At 40.2% G+C, this 18,032-nt stretch overlaps 1 protein-coding gene across 3 annotated transcripts in view; it reads right to left on the bottom strand.

The window, feature by feature from the left end:
* Positions 1-18,032, bottom strand: part of LOC125305173 (endoplasmic reticulum metallopeptidase 1) — a 94,840-nt gene that overhangs the window by 34,493 nt on the left and 42,315 nt on the right. For 2 of the 3 annotated variants that reach the window (XR_007195352.1, XM_048259807.1), the window contains exons 5-8: positions 13,432-13,578; positions 13,217-13,309; positions 11,622-11,834; positions 4,079-4,299 (exon numbers count right to left, since the gene is read on the bottom strand). Coding sequence is in view for 2 of the 3 variants with exons in the window: in XM_048259807.1 (XP_048115764.1) it covers positions 4,079-4,299; positions 11,622-11,834; positions 13,217-13,309; positions 13,432-13,578 (674 nt within the window). In the remaining variant the exon portion in view is untranslated. The remainder of the gene's footprint in view (positions 1-4,078; positions 4,300-11,621; positions 11,835-13,216; positions 13,310-13,431; positions 13,579-18,032) is intronic. The other variant, XM_048259808.1, reaches the window with a different exon arrangement.

Below are 18,032 nucleotides of genomic sequence, written 5' to 3'. Positions count from 1 at the left end.
CTGCGCCCTCCAATAGCAGCAGATGTAGAATAATCTGAAAAAGTAGTCTACAGGATAAGATGAGTTAACTAAAAGCCTTCCTGTACAGGTATGTTTTCAGATCTTTTTTTTAAATATTTACTGAACTCGCCTGCTTGATGTACAGAGGCAGGGTGTTCCATAGTTTGGGGGCATAATGGATAAAAGCAGCTTCTCCACTTTGTTTGTGGAGCACTTTGGGTACGATTAAAAGATTAGAATTGGATGATCTAAGTTTTCTTTGTGGTTGATAAGATATTAAAAGCTCAGAGATATATGAAGGTGTTATGCCATTCAGAGCTTTGTAAGTAATTAACATAACCTTAAAATCAATTCTATAGGAAATAGGGAGCCAGTGCAGTTCAGCCAACACAGGGGTGATGTGTTCTCTCTTCTTGGTCTTAGTTAAAAGTCTAGCCGCAGAGTTCTGTATGAGTTTTTTGGGAAGACCAGTGAAAAGTGCATCTAAACTCAATTTAATTCGCAATAATGTCACTTTTTTACATGGCATAGGCCTATATGCAGTTGTTTGATTGCACGCATGTTGGCATTTTGCAAGGTCTATTTTCTTCCGTCTGTCTGTTCCGCCTTCAACACTTATAGCCTTCAGCGCTGCACAGCCTCAGGTCAGCTCACTTCAACTTGATCAGTTCTTGGCGAACGGTAGTGTCACACGAAGTTAGCTAAACTGCTAGAATGAGCAACAAAAAACAAACAAACATCCTCAAACATGAGGACTGGGTGTCAAAACTCGCTTACCTGTCACTCCAGGGGAGAATGACGACTGTCTTTAAACTAGCAGATAAAGTCGCTGCATTTACAGTAAAGCCAAGCTTGATTTGTGGGGACGACGAGTGGACCGGGGTGTATTTGATATGTTCCAAACAGCAGTGGGGGTTTTGGGAGAGACTGAGGCAGGGCCCTTTCCCTCGTAGCTGGTCTTGCGATCACCTTGTTGCGCTTTCAAATGAGTTTGGCGTTAGGCTACTTCCCATCCTCCAAAGATCCACGGCAAACCAATGAGTGGGTCCATAACCCATTTGTCAATATCCCGAATAGTCCTAACTTGTCAGCAGGGGAAAAGAGCAGTTGATCGAAATTGCAAATGGCGGTGGTCTTAAGAGTGTGTATAAGGAAACCTCTCTGGCGGGTTTTGGATCAAAACCAATGCAGAATATCGAGATAGCCGTAAAAGCGCTGAAAAGCGTTGCTACCATTTCCCTGCGTATCTATGCGAGGCCAGGTTTTCTGCAATGACTGCAACTAAGACCAAATGCTGCATAATCGACTGGACATTTCAAACACAAAGTTCACGTTTTTCACATTTTTAAGAGTTCGTTACCTTCACTGTTCATACATAACTGGAGCTAGTTCTTTTCAAGTAATGCATGCACAACACATATGGAACATGGAACCCCAACCCCGCCCCCCGGTCCGTGAAAAAAAAATGGGAATCAAACCGGTCCATGGTACATAAAAGGTTGGGGACCCCTGGTCTAACCTGCTAGTGATAAAGGCGTGAATTCGTTTTTCTGCATCTTGTGGAGTTAAAAAGGGCCGCACTTTGGCAATGTTTCTCAAGTGGAAATAGGCTGTCTGAGTAACTTTACTGATATGGGGCTTAAAACTTAACTCTGCATCTAAGATGACACGAGGCTTGTTACTTTTTGGTTTGACCTGGTGCGCCAAGTTCCCCAGATTACTAAGAACAATATCTCGCTTTAGTTTTGGTCCAACCAAAAGTACCTCTGTTTTGTCATCATTTAGTTTCAAAACATTTTTGCTCATCCACTGATTAATGGAGGTTAGGCATGCAGTGAGGGAGCAAAGGCCATCTGGGTTAGTTAGCTCCACAGAAATATACAATTGGGTATCATCTGCGTAGCTGTGGAAGTTTACATTATACTGACTTATGACGTTTCCCAATGGAAGCATAGGGAAAATAGCAGGGGACCAAGGCAGCTCCCCTGGGCCACAACAAAAGTCATGTTTTTCAGATACATGATCTCCTAGACTGATATAAAAATCTCTGCCAGTAATGTAGGTTTGAAACCAGTTTAGAGCATTATCAGAGAGACCCACCCACTTCGCAAGGCGGTGAATTAGGATGCTATGATCAATGGTGTCAAATGCCGCACTCAAATCCAGAAGAATAAGGATTGAGACTTTGTTTGAGTCAGTAGCCAGTCTGACATCATTGACTATTTTTATTGATTGAATTGAATTTATTATTACTATTTTCCTTAATGTAGTCTCACCAACTTTTTAAATTGTTTACTGTTAATGTAACTTTGTATTTTTGTGATTAGTATAGTTAGGGTTAAATAATGAGACACAAATACATTTTTCTTGATATAAAGCCTGATATATATATAAGCCATATGCAAATATTATCACATCACACGTTCCCAAATATGGGTATCCCTGATATAGCGTATAAGCTAGATGCTCATTACAATGACCAAGATCTTATTTTAGATTAAAGGAGAATTCCGGTGTGATCTTGACCTAAAGTGTGTTGAAACATGATACCGAGTGTGAACGTATGTCTCATAGCCCATCTCGGCTTGTCCTCTGCACTCCAAAATCTGGCACTAGTTAGCCGATGCTACCAACAGCTTTTTCAATGGTGGTGCTTCGGCATCGGGCTAGCCATGCAAATAAATCACTGTTTTACACCATTTACGAGGCTCAATCTATCTCCACACTTCATTGGTAGACTTCGGAGGGCCCTGACATTTAAAACGAGACATTGAGAACTTTGAAAAAGCACTGGTAGTTTACTTACAAGACGATTTATACAGACAGTATCTTCACGAAGTTTAGCGTTTGCAGCCATCTTGAATTTAGTCGCGATAAGTCGGCGGACAGTAAGAATGAACAGGTATGATAAGGGATCAGATTCCAAAAATAATTCCGTGGAAATGCATGGATTCCAGTTGCTGCTACTGGAAGAAACTGGAATCCATGCATTTCCACTGAATTATTTTTGGAATCTGATGAATGTCACTGATTAAAACAGACCATAGCGCCAAGGACGATAAACAATGTCACTGATTAAAACAGACCATAGAACCAAGGACGGTGACAAATCTCATTTGTACTCTCCACCACTAGTAATCCAAGTGTCCAGAATACATTACTCAGATTGAGTATGTATGAGTATTGTAAGTGTTGAGTATGAGTATGTAACGGAATACGTTACAAATTACATTTTTGGGCATGTATTCTGTATCGGAATACGTTTTGAAAGTATCCTTCCCAACACTGGTCATTGGTCTTTAAAACAATAAACCATGGGGCTGTGAAAATGGAAGCGTGTGTATGTGGCTATGTGCAGAGCAATACATAATATTTTACCGTCATCTCCCAACTATTAGCCGAAGTTTATACATTGATAATGCAAAATTTCTTCAGCTACGAGGTTAATACACAGGGGCAGTTAATATGGTATTGTAAGTGTTGAGTATGAGTATATAACGGAATACGTTACAAATGACATTTTTGGGCATGTATTCTGTATCGGAATACGTTTTGAAAGTATCCTTCCCAACACTGGTCATTGGTCTTTAAAACAATAAATCATGGGGCTGTGAAAATGGAAGCGTGTGTATGTGGCTATGTGCAGAGCAATACATAATATTTTACTGTCATCTCCCAACTATTAGCCGAAGTTTATACATTGATAATGCAAAATTTATTCAGCTACGAGGTTAATACACAGGGGCAGTTAATATGGTATTAATATGGTTTTGATTTGCATAAAATGCTGTCCGGCGATTTATACACAATGTGATTAATACAAAGGAAATTACTGTAATAGTCATTATTCTTACTGGCTCAATAAAACATTGGACAAATTAAATAATCCTATTCTCAAATGTGATCCTGCCAAACTTTCACATTTTAGCATTCAGTCTGCAGAGTATACTGTGTGGGTTAAAAACAGTAGAATCAATTGCCATGAAAAGCCTTTTAGGTGTGCTGATTGTACATGTATCTACAGTTAGTTAAGTCAGTGATTGCATACATGCACATAAATGTGTGCCAGTGCACTTACCCCGTAATAGAGATTTTTGGCCAGAGTGTGAATAAGGATCATTTTGCCAGTAGATGCTGCCCCATACAGGCAGATGGAAGCATAGAAGTGGTTGTACCAGAACATTGAGCGGCCCAACAGAGTCACTAGCAGTGCCACAATTAGCACTGACAGAAGTGTCACCAGCCAGCTGAGCAGCGCCACACCGACTGCATACACCAGCTCCCGGATATATCGCCCCCCTACACACAACACATGGTTAATGTATACAATTGTCATACATAGAGATATTGATTCTGTTATTGATGGCAATACACCTGCCTATCCCTCCACACAACTAAAAAGCCTCCTATTTATAACAAAATTAACATTTAGAATAAGAAGGTGTATCCACAGTTTTTATTTCTGTTCAGTTCCAAAATCTTATTAACAGCCTTGTAGCAGCCAATAATGCAATAACTGCTCATTTATATGTAATAAAGCAGATAATGTAATAACTTGCCAACCAGGTAATAACTTTTTGCCAATAATGTATACTGGGTTTTTAAAGAATCCTTTAATAATGTAATAACTGCAGCCGATATGTAATGATACACTAATATCACTCTAATACGTATGACGGGGATGGGGTGGGTGAGGTCAGGGGCGAAACGTCTTTTTGCAATAAATTTGCAAACCTATTATATAAAACCTAAAATAAATTAATACAGCCATAATTCCCAGCAATAGAGTGATAATGTGTATGTAGGTGTGTGTGTGTGTGTGTGTGTGTGTGTGTGTGTGTGTGTGTGTGTGTGTGTGTGTGTGCGTATACTGTATGTGTGTATGGTCAGGTCCCAAACAGCTATTTGAATTAGACCAAAGTAAGTGTGACGTGGAAGTGTGACACTTAATATTCAATAAATACAGTGATATTATTCCCCGGAGACAAGAAATTGTTAACAATGGTTGAACTAGGAAGCAGGCTTTGCAACAATGGAATCAAGTATAACCAAGCTAAACACCCACCGTTACCACTGTCAGTAACCAAAGAAAGTAGTACAACAAACTGAACAATTTGAACGTTTATGTGCTATAAATATTGCCTACATACAGTACCCTCCAGAATTATTGGCACCTCTGCTAAAGTTGATTAAAAACAGGTATAAAAAATAATTTGTTGGTGATTTATTGTAATCTCACAATGAACAAAATAGGTACAAATCCAACCATGAAGGGAAGCAAATTTATTTTGAGAAAAAGGAAAATCTCATTAAGAAATTTGGAATATTTTTTACAAAAACATGTTGCTCAGAATTATTAGCACCCCTGCTTATAATACCTTCTTAAGCCTCCCTTTGCCAATAAAACAGCTTGTAATATTCACCTATGACACCCCATAAAGTTGGACAATACAAAGCAAGAGATGTAAGACAGTCTCAGATCAGGGGACTGAGATGGCAATGGCCGAAGCTTTATTTTGTGTTCAGTAAACCATATTTGTTTTGATCTGGACGATTGTTTTGGTTCATTGATTGGTTCAACTTTTAGTGTCGTGTCAGAGATTGACAGATTTCCTTTGAAATGTTCAGGTTTTTCTTGTTGTTTAGGAAACCATGTAATTAGATTCCCAAGGCCTTTGGGAATAAAAACAGCCCCACAATAGCACAGCGCCTCCACCATAATTCTCATTAGATATTGGATTCTTTTCAGTATAGTCATTCTTCTACATATGCCAAACACACCTAACGTGTTTCTAGCCAAAGAGCGCCATTTTCATTTCATCTGACAATAGACCGCACTTCCAGACAGTCACTGTATCATTTAGTAACTCCTGCTGTTTACCTTAGCTATTAGCAATTAGGTCACTTTTGAAGATTTTTTGGCGGACTTGGTGACTCCAAGATGACACCTTTGTCTGTATCTCTCCAACAGTGGCTCTTATGGAATTTTTTGCCTTTCTGACCATCCTCCATACTGTGCGTGGGGGCAAGATAACCTTGGGTCTTTGTCCAAGCATGTTTGTCACATTTTCAGTAGATTTAATCATTTCAACAAAGTACCTAGTTCATATAGACATTCCCTATCTAACAAATGTTAGCACACTTTCTTTTTATTTAAATTTATTATATTCTCTTGTCTTTCTGATGTTGAAAAATGACTAGAGGATTTATCCTCTGTGTCACTTTATTTTCATACCTTAGTGAAAAAGAAAGTCATGAACTACTTCTGAAAGTTCACAGACACTCTGATTAACTTAAATAAATTAAAATTAGATAGGAAAATGCTAAGGGGTGCCAATAATTGTGAGCAACGTGTTTTAGTTAAAAATATTTATTTCTTTATGAGATTTTCCTTCCCTTTAAGGTTGGATTTTTCCTAATTGTTTTAATTGTGAGATTACAATAAATCACGAACAGATTATTTTTTATACCGGTTTTTAGTCAACTTTAGCAGGGGTGCCAATAATTCCGGAGGGTACTGTACATTAGTGGCAACTGGGGGATAAGTGAGATAATGGCCTTCGAGGTGGCCCGATATACAACATAAATTAACACTATTCTTTGCCTCCGCCTGGTCCATTAATTCTATATCGGGACAGCTTGTCAGTATCCCTTATTTATTATGACGCCAAGCTAGCAAACCACACTGGACCCCCAAAAGGAGGGGTCACATTTTTCTGTGAATATCTCGAAAACCGTAGGGCCTAGGCGGACCAATTGTTTTTTTATGTTGGGCTCAAAGGGGCCATTCTCAACCCATCCCATAACCTTATTTGCAGTATAGCACCACTTAGTTAAAAATTAAAAAAAAAAAAAACTTAAGAAGGATGTTCCACATTATTAAGCATGTCACAGGTTTCAAGCAATATGGGAAAGAAAAAGGATCTCTCTGCTGCTGAAAAGCGTGAAATTGTGCACTACCTTGGATAAGGTATGAAAACACTGGATACTTCCCGAAAACGTATGCGTGATCATCGTAGTGTGAAGAAATTTGTCGCTCAGAGCACAGGTGGGTTCATGCAGACAAAGGCATAATAAGGAAGGTTTCTGCCAGACAAATTCATAGGATTAAGAGAGCAGCTGCTAAAATGCCATTGCAAAGCAGCAAACAGGTATTTGAAGCCACTGGTGCCTCTGGAGTCCCGCGAACCTCAAGGTGTAGGATCCTCAACAAGTTTTCAAGTGTGCATAAACCTACTAATTCGGCCACCCCTAAACAATGCTCACAAGCAGAAATGGTTGCAGTGGGCTCAGGAATACATGAAGACTAATTATTAGGGCTGTCAAAATAACTGATTAATTTTGATTAATTCATTTGAGAAAAAATAACTGATTAATAATTGATTCGACGAAGTCATAGTGCGTGTGCGTTAAATTTTTCCCTAAACCTAATTTTAAAAATGTCTGTCCCCTGACTTTTTTACTATGTACAGTATAATCCCTGATTTATGTAAAAAAAAAAAAAAACTAATAGAATGGAAAAGTTTCTTAAAAATGTACAATTAAATTATTGATTGCACTTGAAAACAAGACCAGTGTTTTAACCCTGTGGCATGGAAGGATTATGAGCCCCCCTGCCCACCTGAAAAAGGTAGTAGCTCAGTAGAAAAAATTGAAAATTAACCCCTTAAATGATGACTTCTGGCTAGTTTTGTGGAAAGAAGACTTATTGAGACTTATGATTGTGTGAGTATGAGTGTACGTATGTATCAGGGATGGATATAGCCTAAAATATTTTTTCTACCAGCCTTTTTTTCTTTTTTCTAAAGTCTACCAGCCACTAGAGATACAGTATGAACATCTGATGAAAAATCATGACCAAAATGATCACGGTTATTGGTATTATTGCAATATGATTAAAATGTGCTGACTTTTTTTCTAAACCTACCATCAATGTTGGACAGAACTCATAATTGGCCTGCTCCCCCAGTAGCAACAAATCTAAAGGTCAACAGAACAGCTATATCGTCATAAAAGTGGTGTGGGCTCCTTTAAGACCCAATCCACTGGTGTGAGTTCTGGAGCCATCCAACTTTATCTAACTCTATACTATCCTACATCATCTGATTTTAATATTATGTCTAGGCTACATTTAACATTTATTTTTTATTTGGCCTGTTATGAAATTATGCATTGACCAATATAAGCACACTTTTTTAAGACACTTAAATACATGCATGCTTAGCATTTTGTGAAAACAAATCATTATGGCTACATCGACAAACTCTTAGCCATGAGCTGTACTGTATATCCTCTGATTTTAATATTTACACATATGTAGGTATTTAACTCATTGAATGCCAAGCTGTTTTCGGAAGCTTTGTCCTAGAGTGCGAGCAATCTAGACCATTGTTGATGATTTTTGTACAGCCACAGCAAAGCAAGAGATGTGTTATAGCTATAAACGCATACAATGGCTCGTTTGAAAGGTGAGACTTTAAGCTCTCAGTGGGTGCAAACCGTGTATTTCTACATGCTTCTGTTCCTGAGAAATCGCAAGCTAAACAGTGGCTAGTTTTCATCAAAATCGCTGTTTTTTTTCTAGAAATGGAGATATAACGTCGTGTTGTCTGTAAAGGTTCCGGGAAGTGACCTAGCGAGACCTGGCGAGACTGCCACCTACTGATAGACCCACGAAAATGGCCTGGTTTTGAGCTGACGTGCATGGGTCACTGATTCGACCCAAAGCGGCAACCGAGTTATGATAAAATGTCCAGATAAAATGTCCAGATTGTGCGTTTTCATGAGTTTTCGATCATCATATATTTCATTTCCATTCATCACAGAGTTCCCAAAATCACAAATAAGGTGTGTTAGAGTGTCTAGTTTCGTAATTTAAAAAAAAGCTAATACGTAATATTACGTTTTTGGCACTCAACGCATGGGAAGGAAAAACTTAATATTACGTTTTTGGCACTCAATGAGTTAGGCACAACTCAGTTTTAAGACACTTAAAGCCCAAAATTGGAGACCATATATACATTTGCTACCATTTCAAAACCGGATTACTTTGGAACGGCTTATTGTACAGGGGATCGCATTACACCTTTGTGTTCGGTAAAGTCTGCTGTTTATTCTGGTTTACGGTTTGTCATGTGTGGAACAAAAAAGTTTGTGAGATATTCCACCTATATGAATTGAAATGAGCGCAGAGCTATAGTAGCCGAATATGATTATTTCTTGAAAGTTAATTTTCTCGCGAACCGTTTATCGCAGCAAATAGCGGCTATAGCACCTTATAAAAGATGAGAAAGTTATTTCATGTGATGTCTGTGAGGCTACTTCGCGAGTAGTTCCTAGAGAAGAATGGGCGGCCACACTTTATGTCGGTCTGCCTCATGTCTAAATAGCAGCGTGTTCCGTGAAGGTGTCGCGGACCGGATTTAAATAGCCTAGTCAGCGAATCAACAATCAGAGAAAACTGCGCTGAGAACGTTGTAGGCGGATATTAGACCCACCTGCTGTTGGTCTAGACATATGTATGCCTTAAACTCGTATCCTGTCATTTAGAAATAATGCTGTGGTCTAGTCTAGTCATCAACAAAAAATGAACGGATTGCAAAAAAAAAGAATGGATTTGGCGTGACATTTCTTGCGTGTGCGTGAGGGCGTGAGATTGGTGCTGAAAGCGTGAGTGTCACGCCAGATGCGTGAGAGTTGGCAACCCTGATGACCTTTGACCCCGAGCCGTTCTTGTCAGTAACCATTACACTGTAAAATGAAGGAGAGAGAAGAAAATGTGCTGCCTACAGTAGATCATTGATTGTAACATTTACTTTAAAAAAATGGCCTGATGGTGTTGATAAAAATAAAGTATTGATTAAAATAAAGTCCTCTGCAATGTCTGCAGCAAGGATTTTGCACATCACCAGAGTTTGTCAACTCTGAAGTCGCACATCAATGCAAAGAAATAGTGTTGACATTGAGGGGAGTGTTAATTTATTTTTCATTGTGTCCCCTAGGTTATATCTGTGGCCTGAAATGCCTTGTATGTGGAAAAAAACTTCTTCCCGAAGTACTTTTGAATTTATTTCCTCAGCATATTAGGTCATACCATATATTATTATGGCCATTATTTGAACAGTGAAAATAATAATAAGAGTTTTTGAACTTTAATGTCACTAATGCTGATTATTCAATGATGTATTTGAATTTAAATATTTAAAATACTTTCACAGCAAAAATTATATATGCGATTAATTTAGATTAATAAATCACAGAGTATGTAATTAATTTGATTACATTTTTTAATCGATTGACAGCCCTACTAACTATTAAACAGTTTTGTTTACGGATGACTGCAATGCAACTCTTAGATGGTCCAGATGGATGGAGTAATGGATGGTTGATGAATGGCCACCATGTCCCAAACAAGGCTAAGACGTCAGCAAGGAGGTGGCGGAGTGATGTTTTGGGCCGGAATCATGGGGAGAGAGCTGGTAGGCCCCTTTGGGGTCCCTGACGGTATGAAAATGACCTTGGCAAAGTATGTAGAGTTTCTGACTGAGCACTTTCTTCCATGGTACAAAAAGAAGAACATCATCTGTATGCATGACAATGCACCATTTCATGCTGCAAAGAATACCTTTGGGTCATTGGCAGCTACGGGCATAAAAGGAGAGAAACTCATGGTGTGGCCCCCATCTTCCCCTGACCTCAACCCTATTGAGAACCTTTGGAGCATCATCAAGCAAAAGATCTATGAGGGTGGGAGGCAGTTCACATCCATGCAGCAGCTCTGGAAGGCTATTCTGACATCATTAAAGCAGAAACTCTCCAAGAACTCACAAGTTCAATGGATGCAGGAATTGTGAAGGTGATATCAATGAAGGGGTCCTGGTACCATGTAACTTGGCCTGTTAAGATGTTTTTGATTGAAATAACTTTTGATTTAATTTATATGACCTCGTAATGCTGCAAATTCAACAAATGACCATTTTTAGTTCTTTACAACCTATAAAATGTCGCATAATAATTTGGAACAGTGCATTTTGAGTTTTTTATTTTTGAAAAAAATACTGTTATCATTGGGAGGTTTGTTCAATAAAATTACTGGTTTGCCTACTGGTTATTGCTTCGGGTTTGTAACCGAAAGGTTGCCGGTTCGATCGCCGACCAATAAGAACGGCTGAAGTGCCCTTGAGCAAGGCACCAAACCCCTCACCGCTCCCCGAGCGCCACTGTAGCAAGGCAGCTCACTGCTCTGGGTTAGTGTGTGCTTCACCTCACTGTGTGTTCACTGTGTGCTCTGTCTCTTCACTAATTCACGGATGGGATAAATGCAGATACCAAATTCCTTGTATACACAAGTATACTTGGCCTAGAAACATTTTACTGTACACATCGTCAAATGCCAATTAAGGGGACATCGTACATCTAGTTACATTATCAACTCCAGTTATTTAACCAAGGTAGTACTGTAATAACCAGCCAAATATGTTGTTGGCAATAAATTACTACATTATGGTTCAGAAATATTATTATGTTATTTAAAAAAGCCAAATTATTATGTGTTATTGGCTGCTACAAGCCCTGTCACTACCCTAATTCGTATATATCTTTAAGGAAATCTTATTACCTACCCATATTGCTGGGCAGCATGCACTTCTTCCCCAGGTAAAAGAATGTTGCCATGGTAACTATGCAGTTGATGATGGTACCAACACGTGCTGGATATGCCACCACAACCAAGCCCAGTAGGTCAAAAAACACCATGTTTCCATGGCGATATTCAGAAGCATCAGCCAACTTCTCAGACATAACCAGGTGCTTAAGTACGGCTAGGATATTGTCCCCTGCCAAGCCAAAGGATATGAAGAGCCACACAAACATAGATACACATGTACATGACAAAACATCAACGTGTCAAATGTATTAAATACAAAAGAACACAAGCATCAAAAACAGTTTCCTACCCGAAACTAAAATGTTGCCAGGTTGGTTATCACCTACAGCAGTGGTCCCCAAACTACGGCCCGCCACCTCATTTTGGGTGGCCCCAAAGCTATGTCCGTGGGTATAGCATCCGACCCACATGGGAGTACGACATCCTCAAACTATAACCTCTGTAATTCCCCCATTCATTAACAGTACACATGTAACATTCTTTTTGTCCACTGGTGGTTGTTTTGGCGCTGTTTTGCGCTTGCCATCGAAAACGGAATGAAATGTACTGTATAGTAGGCCTACCTGCAAACAATGTAAGAGGCCTATGCTAACTGCATCAGTGCTCAAAGTATTCTAAAAGTTTATCAATTAATTGTTAATAACTAACTAACTTCTATTCAAGTCATATTTCTGGGATAATTATTTCTATTTTTTATTCACTCGTTCAAAAGTTCTCATCAGGTGAGTGAAAGTTAGAATGGTGGTCATTTCAGATGTTTTGGCCAGCTCTCAAAGTTTGAGAACTTTAAATTATTTGTAGGATATTGCTTGTTCACAGAGTTCAGAGTTCACACATTTTTAATAAAATATACTTTTGGAACTCCCTGCTAATACTTTTGGCAATGCTAAAGTCTTTTTATTAGTATTATTTCATTTGAGCTACATTTTACACTGATATGGCATGATGGCAACATAAACACAGCTAACAATGGTATTAAATTGCAGTAGCCCATGATTAAATGTAATGGGATATTCAACTAAGGTAGACTGCTGTTGTTCACAGCACTAAGCTATTTATGGTTACTCTTATACTCAGAGTCTCTGGCCCTCTCTTAGAGCCAGGCATAGTGAGCTGGCCCTCGGAAGAAAAAGTTTGGGGACCACTGACCTACAGTGCTTTTTCAAAGTTCTCAATATATCGTTTTAAATCTCAGGGCCCTAGAGTCTACCAATGAAGTGTGGAGCTACTTTGAGCCTCGTAAATGGTGTAAAACAGTGATTTATTTGCATGGCTAGGCCGATGCCCGAGGCACCCCCATCGAAAACCTGTTGGTAGCATTGGCTAACTAGCACCATATTTCGGAGTGCAGGGGACAAGCCGAGATGAGCCATGAGACAAAAGTTCACACTCGGTATCATGTTTCAACACACTTTAGGTCAATATCACACTGAACTTCTTCTTTAAGTATCTATGCAAGATCAGTAAGATCAAGATATATTCAAGATATCATATTTCCCCAGCTGTAAACAGCATATTTTAAAAAACAGATACAATACAATACTCTCTCACCTGCTCTCTGGATGGAGTCTGTCAGGATTCGGTCTGCTGTATCATACTTGGTGTGGTAAATGTAGCCATTCTCAATGAAAGCCAGATCTATGCCTGAGGACAGTACAGGATACAAAAAAAAATAACTGTATGGTGGAGAGAAGGTTATATGGGTAGAAAGAGCAAAACCTTAAAACATTTTAAATGTCAGCTTTAGCACTGAATGATACTCATACCTGGAATATTGCCAAAGTCCCTGTAGATACGGAAGTCTGTGTCAGAGGGGATCACGCCACTCTGAAACACCTCCTGCCCTACCACAGAGGCAAAAGGATGCTTGGCAGCATGGACATAGGCTTGCACTAGCCAAGGATTCTCTGGCCCTGTGAAATTCCAAGTCATGGATCAGGTTAATCCAGCTATTACAGTTGCATCACTACGACGGATAGTCAGACAAGACGGATGACCGGGCTGACCGGATGACCGGACAAAACGGATAGACGGACAAGACGGATGACCAGGCTCTGTAAATGTAAGTTTTCCGAGGTGACTAATTTTGCGGCGCGTGACATGTGTAGGTGCGTCACATGTAAACATCTACATGTCACATATAAACAGCATTCAGGCTCATCATGAAACGGAGACCTGAAAATCAGTTCCTCCCTGTGAAGTTCGATCCTTGACTTCCTGACTGACAGGACTGTGTACAGGCTGGGTAACATCATCTCATCCACTCTAACACTCAGCGCTGGTGCCCTTCAGGGATGTGTGTTAAGGCCCCTGTTGTACTCGTTGTACACTCATGACTGTATGGCAACTCACACCTCAAACACCATCATTAAAGAGAAACTATGCAGCACTGACAATTTCTTCACTGTTTTCTCGCTTTTGCTGGATCTGTCTTGACGAATGTCTGAGAAACTCCATCGGTACCTTGTTCTAGCTGGTGCCTGGAGTGTATGTGTATTTAAATGCAGTAAAGCAATTCGTATCACTCGTTATATTTCCTGACACTGAGGCCGTCGGCCCGCCGGCCCAAAGTTGCAAGGGTGGTTTTTCCACTCACAGGCGCTAGAGCAGGGGTCTCAAACTCCCGGCCCACGGGCCAAATCCGGCCCGCGTCCGGCCCAATTCCGGCCCTCGACGTATGTCAAAATAATAATATAATCCGGCCCTTGAGGGTATTTGTAATTGCGACAAACAACGATACTGATTAAAATAGACGATAGATCCAAGTACAGTGACAAATCTCATTTGTACTCTCCTCCACTGTTTGCTAGACATCCAGAGTTTGATTCAAACCCAAAATCGCTGCACAAAGTTTTCAGGAAATACTTGTATTAGGCTAGTGAGAAACACGAAGACGTGCATTTTTAATGAAGCGGGGGCGATGCAGGCCATAGTTTTGCACAAATCGAAGCAGAAATAGGCCTACACCAAATGTTGAAAAACGTTCGCGTCTGATGAAGTCTTATGTTATTCACCTATTCTGATTCTGAAGGAGAATATCCTTTTGGAGATTATGATCGATTGTCTATTGACAGTGATAGTCACGGTGCGTCTGTGAATGGAGGTGCGTTTTTGCCTGTATAATAAGACAGAGTCCACTAACCATACCATGCTTATATCGACCCTCTGCCCAACATAGCTTGGAGGTTGCAGTGGTAATCGTGATGATAGTGTCCGTAATGGACATGGTACAGACAGCAGGGCTAGGAGAAATAGGGCTCTGAAGAACTACAAAAAGTCACCCACGATAGGAACTGATTTGACCAGGATACTTTATTGTAGGCCTTGTGGTTATAGGATAGTAATAGTTTACTATTGTTGGTAGCCTATACAGTACATCTTAGGTGTTTTCCTGTTAATTTGTATGTGGGTAATTAAATCTGTTAAATGTGGATTTAGTAAACTCCCTCCACCTATAACAGCGTATTCTGTACGTAACTATGGCCAGATAGCCCTTGAATGCAAGCATGATGAGTGGTGGGACTCAGCGCTGGACAGCAAATCAGCTTAAATTCGAAGTTGTGTGCGTAGACCCTACCCCTCTCATTCAGCTTCAAGCACACGATAGAAACACATTCACGTGGTCTCTCAGCTTTACATTTAAAACAGAGACATTTAAAATAGAGATTTTATCAGGATGAACAGATTTGTGATGTGTGTGCGAAGGTGAGTGTGTGTTTGTGTATGGGGGAGTGTGTGTGTATGTGAACGTGTGAAGGTGAGTGTGTATGTGTGTGTGTGTGTGTGTGTGTGTGTCTCTGTGTGTAAGTGTGTTTGAAGGTGAGTGTTTGGATGTGTGCATGTGGGAGTGTGTGTGTGTGGGCGTGCGTGTCTTTGAGTATGTGTGTGTGTGTTTATGTATATTTAAATTTGTGTGTGTGTGTGTGTGAATATCTGTTTGTGTATGTGTATGTACATGTGTTTCTGCATGTTTGTGTCTGTAAAGGGGAGTGTGTATATGAGTGTGTGTGTGTATGCGGGAATGTGTGTGTGTGTGTGTGTGTGTGTGTGTGTGTGTGTGTGTGTGTGTGTGTGTGTGTGAGTGAATAGGGGTGGGACGGTAACCGCATTACCGTGGTCACAGGTCTGAGTTGGTCACTGCTATCACCGCAAAAAATACCCAGTCCATATCAGTTTGAATCCCACCTCACAGGATGCTCGTTTAACGCATCATGGCTTAGAGAGCTGTCTGCACCTCACCATCCCACCACAGGCGTCTCCCAGGGCTCAGTACTGGGCCCCCCTTCTCTTTGCTATCCACACCACTTCTTTGGGACAGATTATTCATTCGCACAGCTTCTCTGTTATGCAGATGACACACAGCTTTATCTGTTCTTTCCACCTGATGACCCCTTAGTCTCGGCACGGACCTCGGATTGCCTCTCAGACATATCTACATGGATGAAGGCACACCACCTCCAGCTAAACCTCTCAAAAAACAAACTGCTGGTCCTCCCAGCTAAACCTACTGCTCCCACCTACTCGAATGCCCTCATACAGGCATTATATGCTACCCCCCGACCGTTGCGCTCTTCAGACAAACATCGCGTCTAGCTCTGCCACCCGGTGCGGCTCAGGTCAATCAAACTTTTTTTCATCTGTTATTCCTCGTTGGTAGAACGCGCTACCAGTTCCTACTAGAGCAGGGACATCTCTCTCCATCTTCAAAAAATTCCTGAAGACCCAGCTCTTCAGAGAATATCTCCTATCGTAGCACTATTTACAACTAGCTAATTCTAGCACTTAACACCTGACTTGACTGTATAAAAACAGCACTCACTGATGCACTTTTCCCTATTGTACTCTACCTTAATGAATTGTTTTAAATTGTTCTAGAATTGTTGAGAGAATTGTTTTAAAAGCGTTAAACTGTTTACCAGGTTGTAAGTCGCTTTGGCTAAAAAAGTGTCAGCCAAATGTAATGTAATGTAGATATCCAGCATGATGTTTTTTCCCCATTGAGATCTGATGTGTTTTATTTTTTAAAGTGTAAAATTTTTTTGAGCAGTGTATAGTAAGAGTTAAGGTTTGCTCAGAAAGAGAAGAAGGTAGAATAAGAATTTATTGATGATGTAGGTAGTTACTTCAATTAACCAAGATATAGAATAATTGGCGTATTTTCTTACACATAGTGGCCATATTGGAATCTTACCAGATTATACTTGATGCCTCGTATATTATTGAGGTTGTCATGTGATAAAATGACTGTTCAAACTTTGAAATTGTTTTTGAATGATATTTCTATCATGAATAACAATAGAGATGGTCTATATTTTCACATTTGGTATCCGCCACAGGTATCTTAAAGGATTCAAAGAGAGAAAAAGAGACTGGTATACAAAAATAATCTCAATTTATTATTGCTAATGGTTTGGTTAAAATATTGACGGTTGGCAACCAATACAGCCCGAGGGCACACAAATGACCAACAGCACGGCCTCTACCACACAAAACACAATGTATCGGACACCTCAATCTCAGTTAGCACTGCAACCACAATAGGAAAACTCTGTATAAGCATGCAAGCTCAACACTGGGTAATACATGTGAAGCCACACCACATCTATGTTGGAGGCTGACTGCGGACAAGTGTTGTGCGATGTTAAAATACTGTTTTGGTAAAACCATTAAAAATAACAACCATCCCTTTAAAAAAAAAAGAATAAAAGAAACAAACAAAACAAATATACAAAATGTACAATGAGTCTTGGAGGTACAGTACAATTGTTAAAATTACGATAGGGGAAAGCGGCAATTACACCTAGGAGCACTCTATGTCGTTCCTGTTTACAGCATTACAGCAATTCGCCAGTTGTGAAGGAAAAACTCTCGCTGCTCCAGCATAAGACGTCTGCTTTCAGCTGAGAACAAAGGCGATGCGCCGACCAGTATGACTGAACTAGCCTACTCTCGTCCAACTTTTAACAAGTTGTGCTTGACGCTGAGAACAACGGCTATGCGCAGACCAGTATGAATGAACTGCTCTCGTGCAACTTTTAACAAGTTGTGCTTGACGCTGAGAGCAAAGGCTATGCGCCGACCAGTATGAATGAACTGCTCTCGTGCAACTTTTAACAAGTTGTGCTTGACGCTGAGAGCAAAGGCTATGCGCCGACCAGTATGAATGAACTGCTCTCGTGCAACTTTTAACAAGTTGTGCTTGACGCTGAGAGCAAAGGCTATGCGCCGACCAGTATGAATGAACTCTCATACAACTTTTACCAGCTCGCACTTAACGCACGCTGACCGGCCCAACCAAACGATTAAGACTGACAATTAAGCCACTCTACACGCTGCTTCTTATCTACTTCCTAGTCCCAACCACGCC

This window comes from Alosa alosa, chromosome 12 (genome assembly GCF_017589495.1).
Source record: "Alosa alosa isolate M-15738 ecotype Scorff River chromosome 12, AALO_Geno_1.1, whole genome shotgun sequence".
In the NCBI taxonomy this organism is placed as follows: Eukaryota; Metazoa; Chordata; class Actinopteri; order Clupeiformes; family Clupeidae; genus Alosa; species Alosa alosa.
This window is presented reverse-complemented; position numbering and strand designations above follow the sequence as displayed.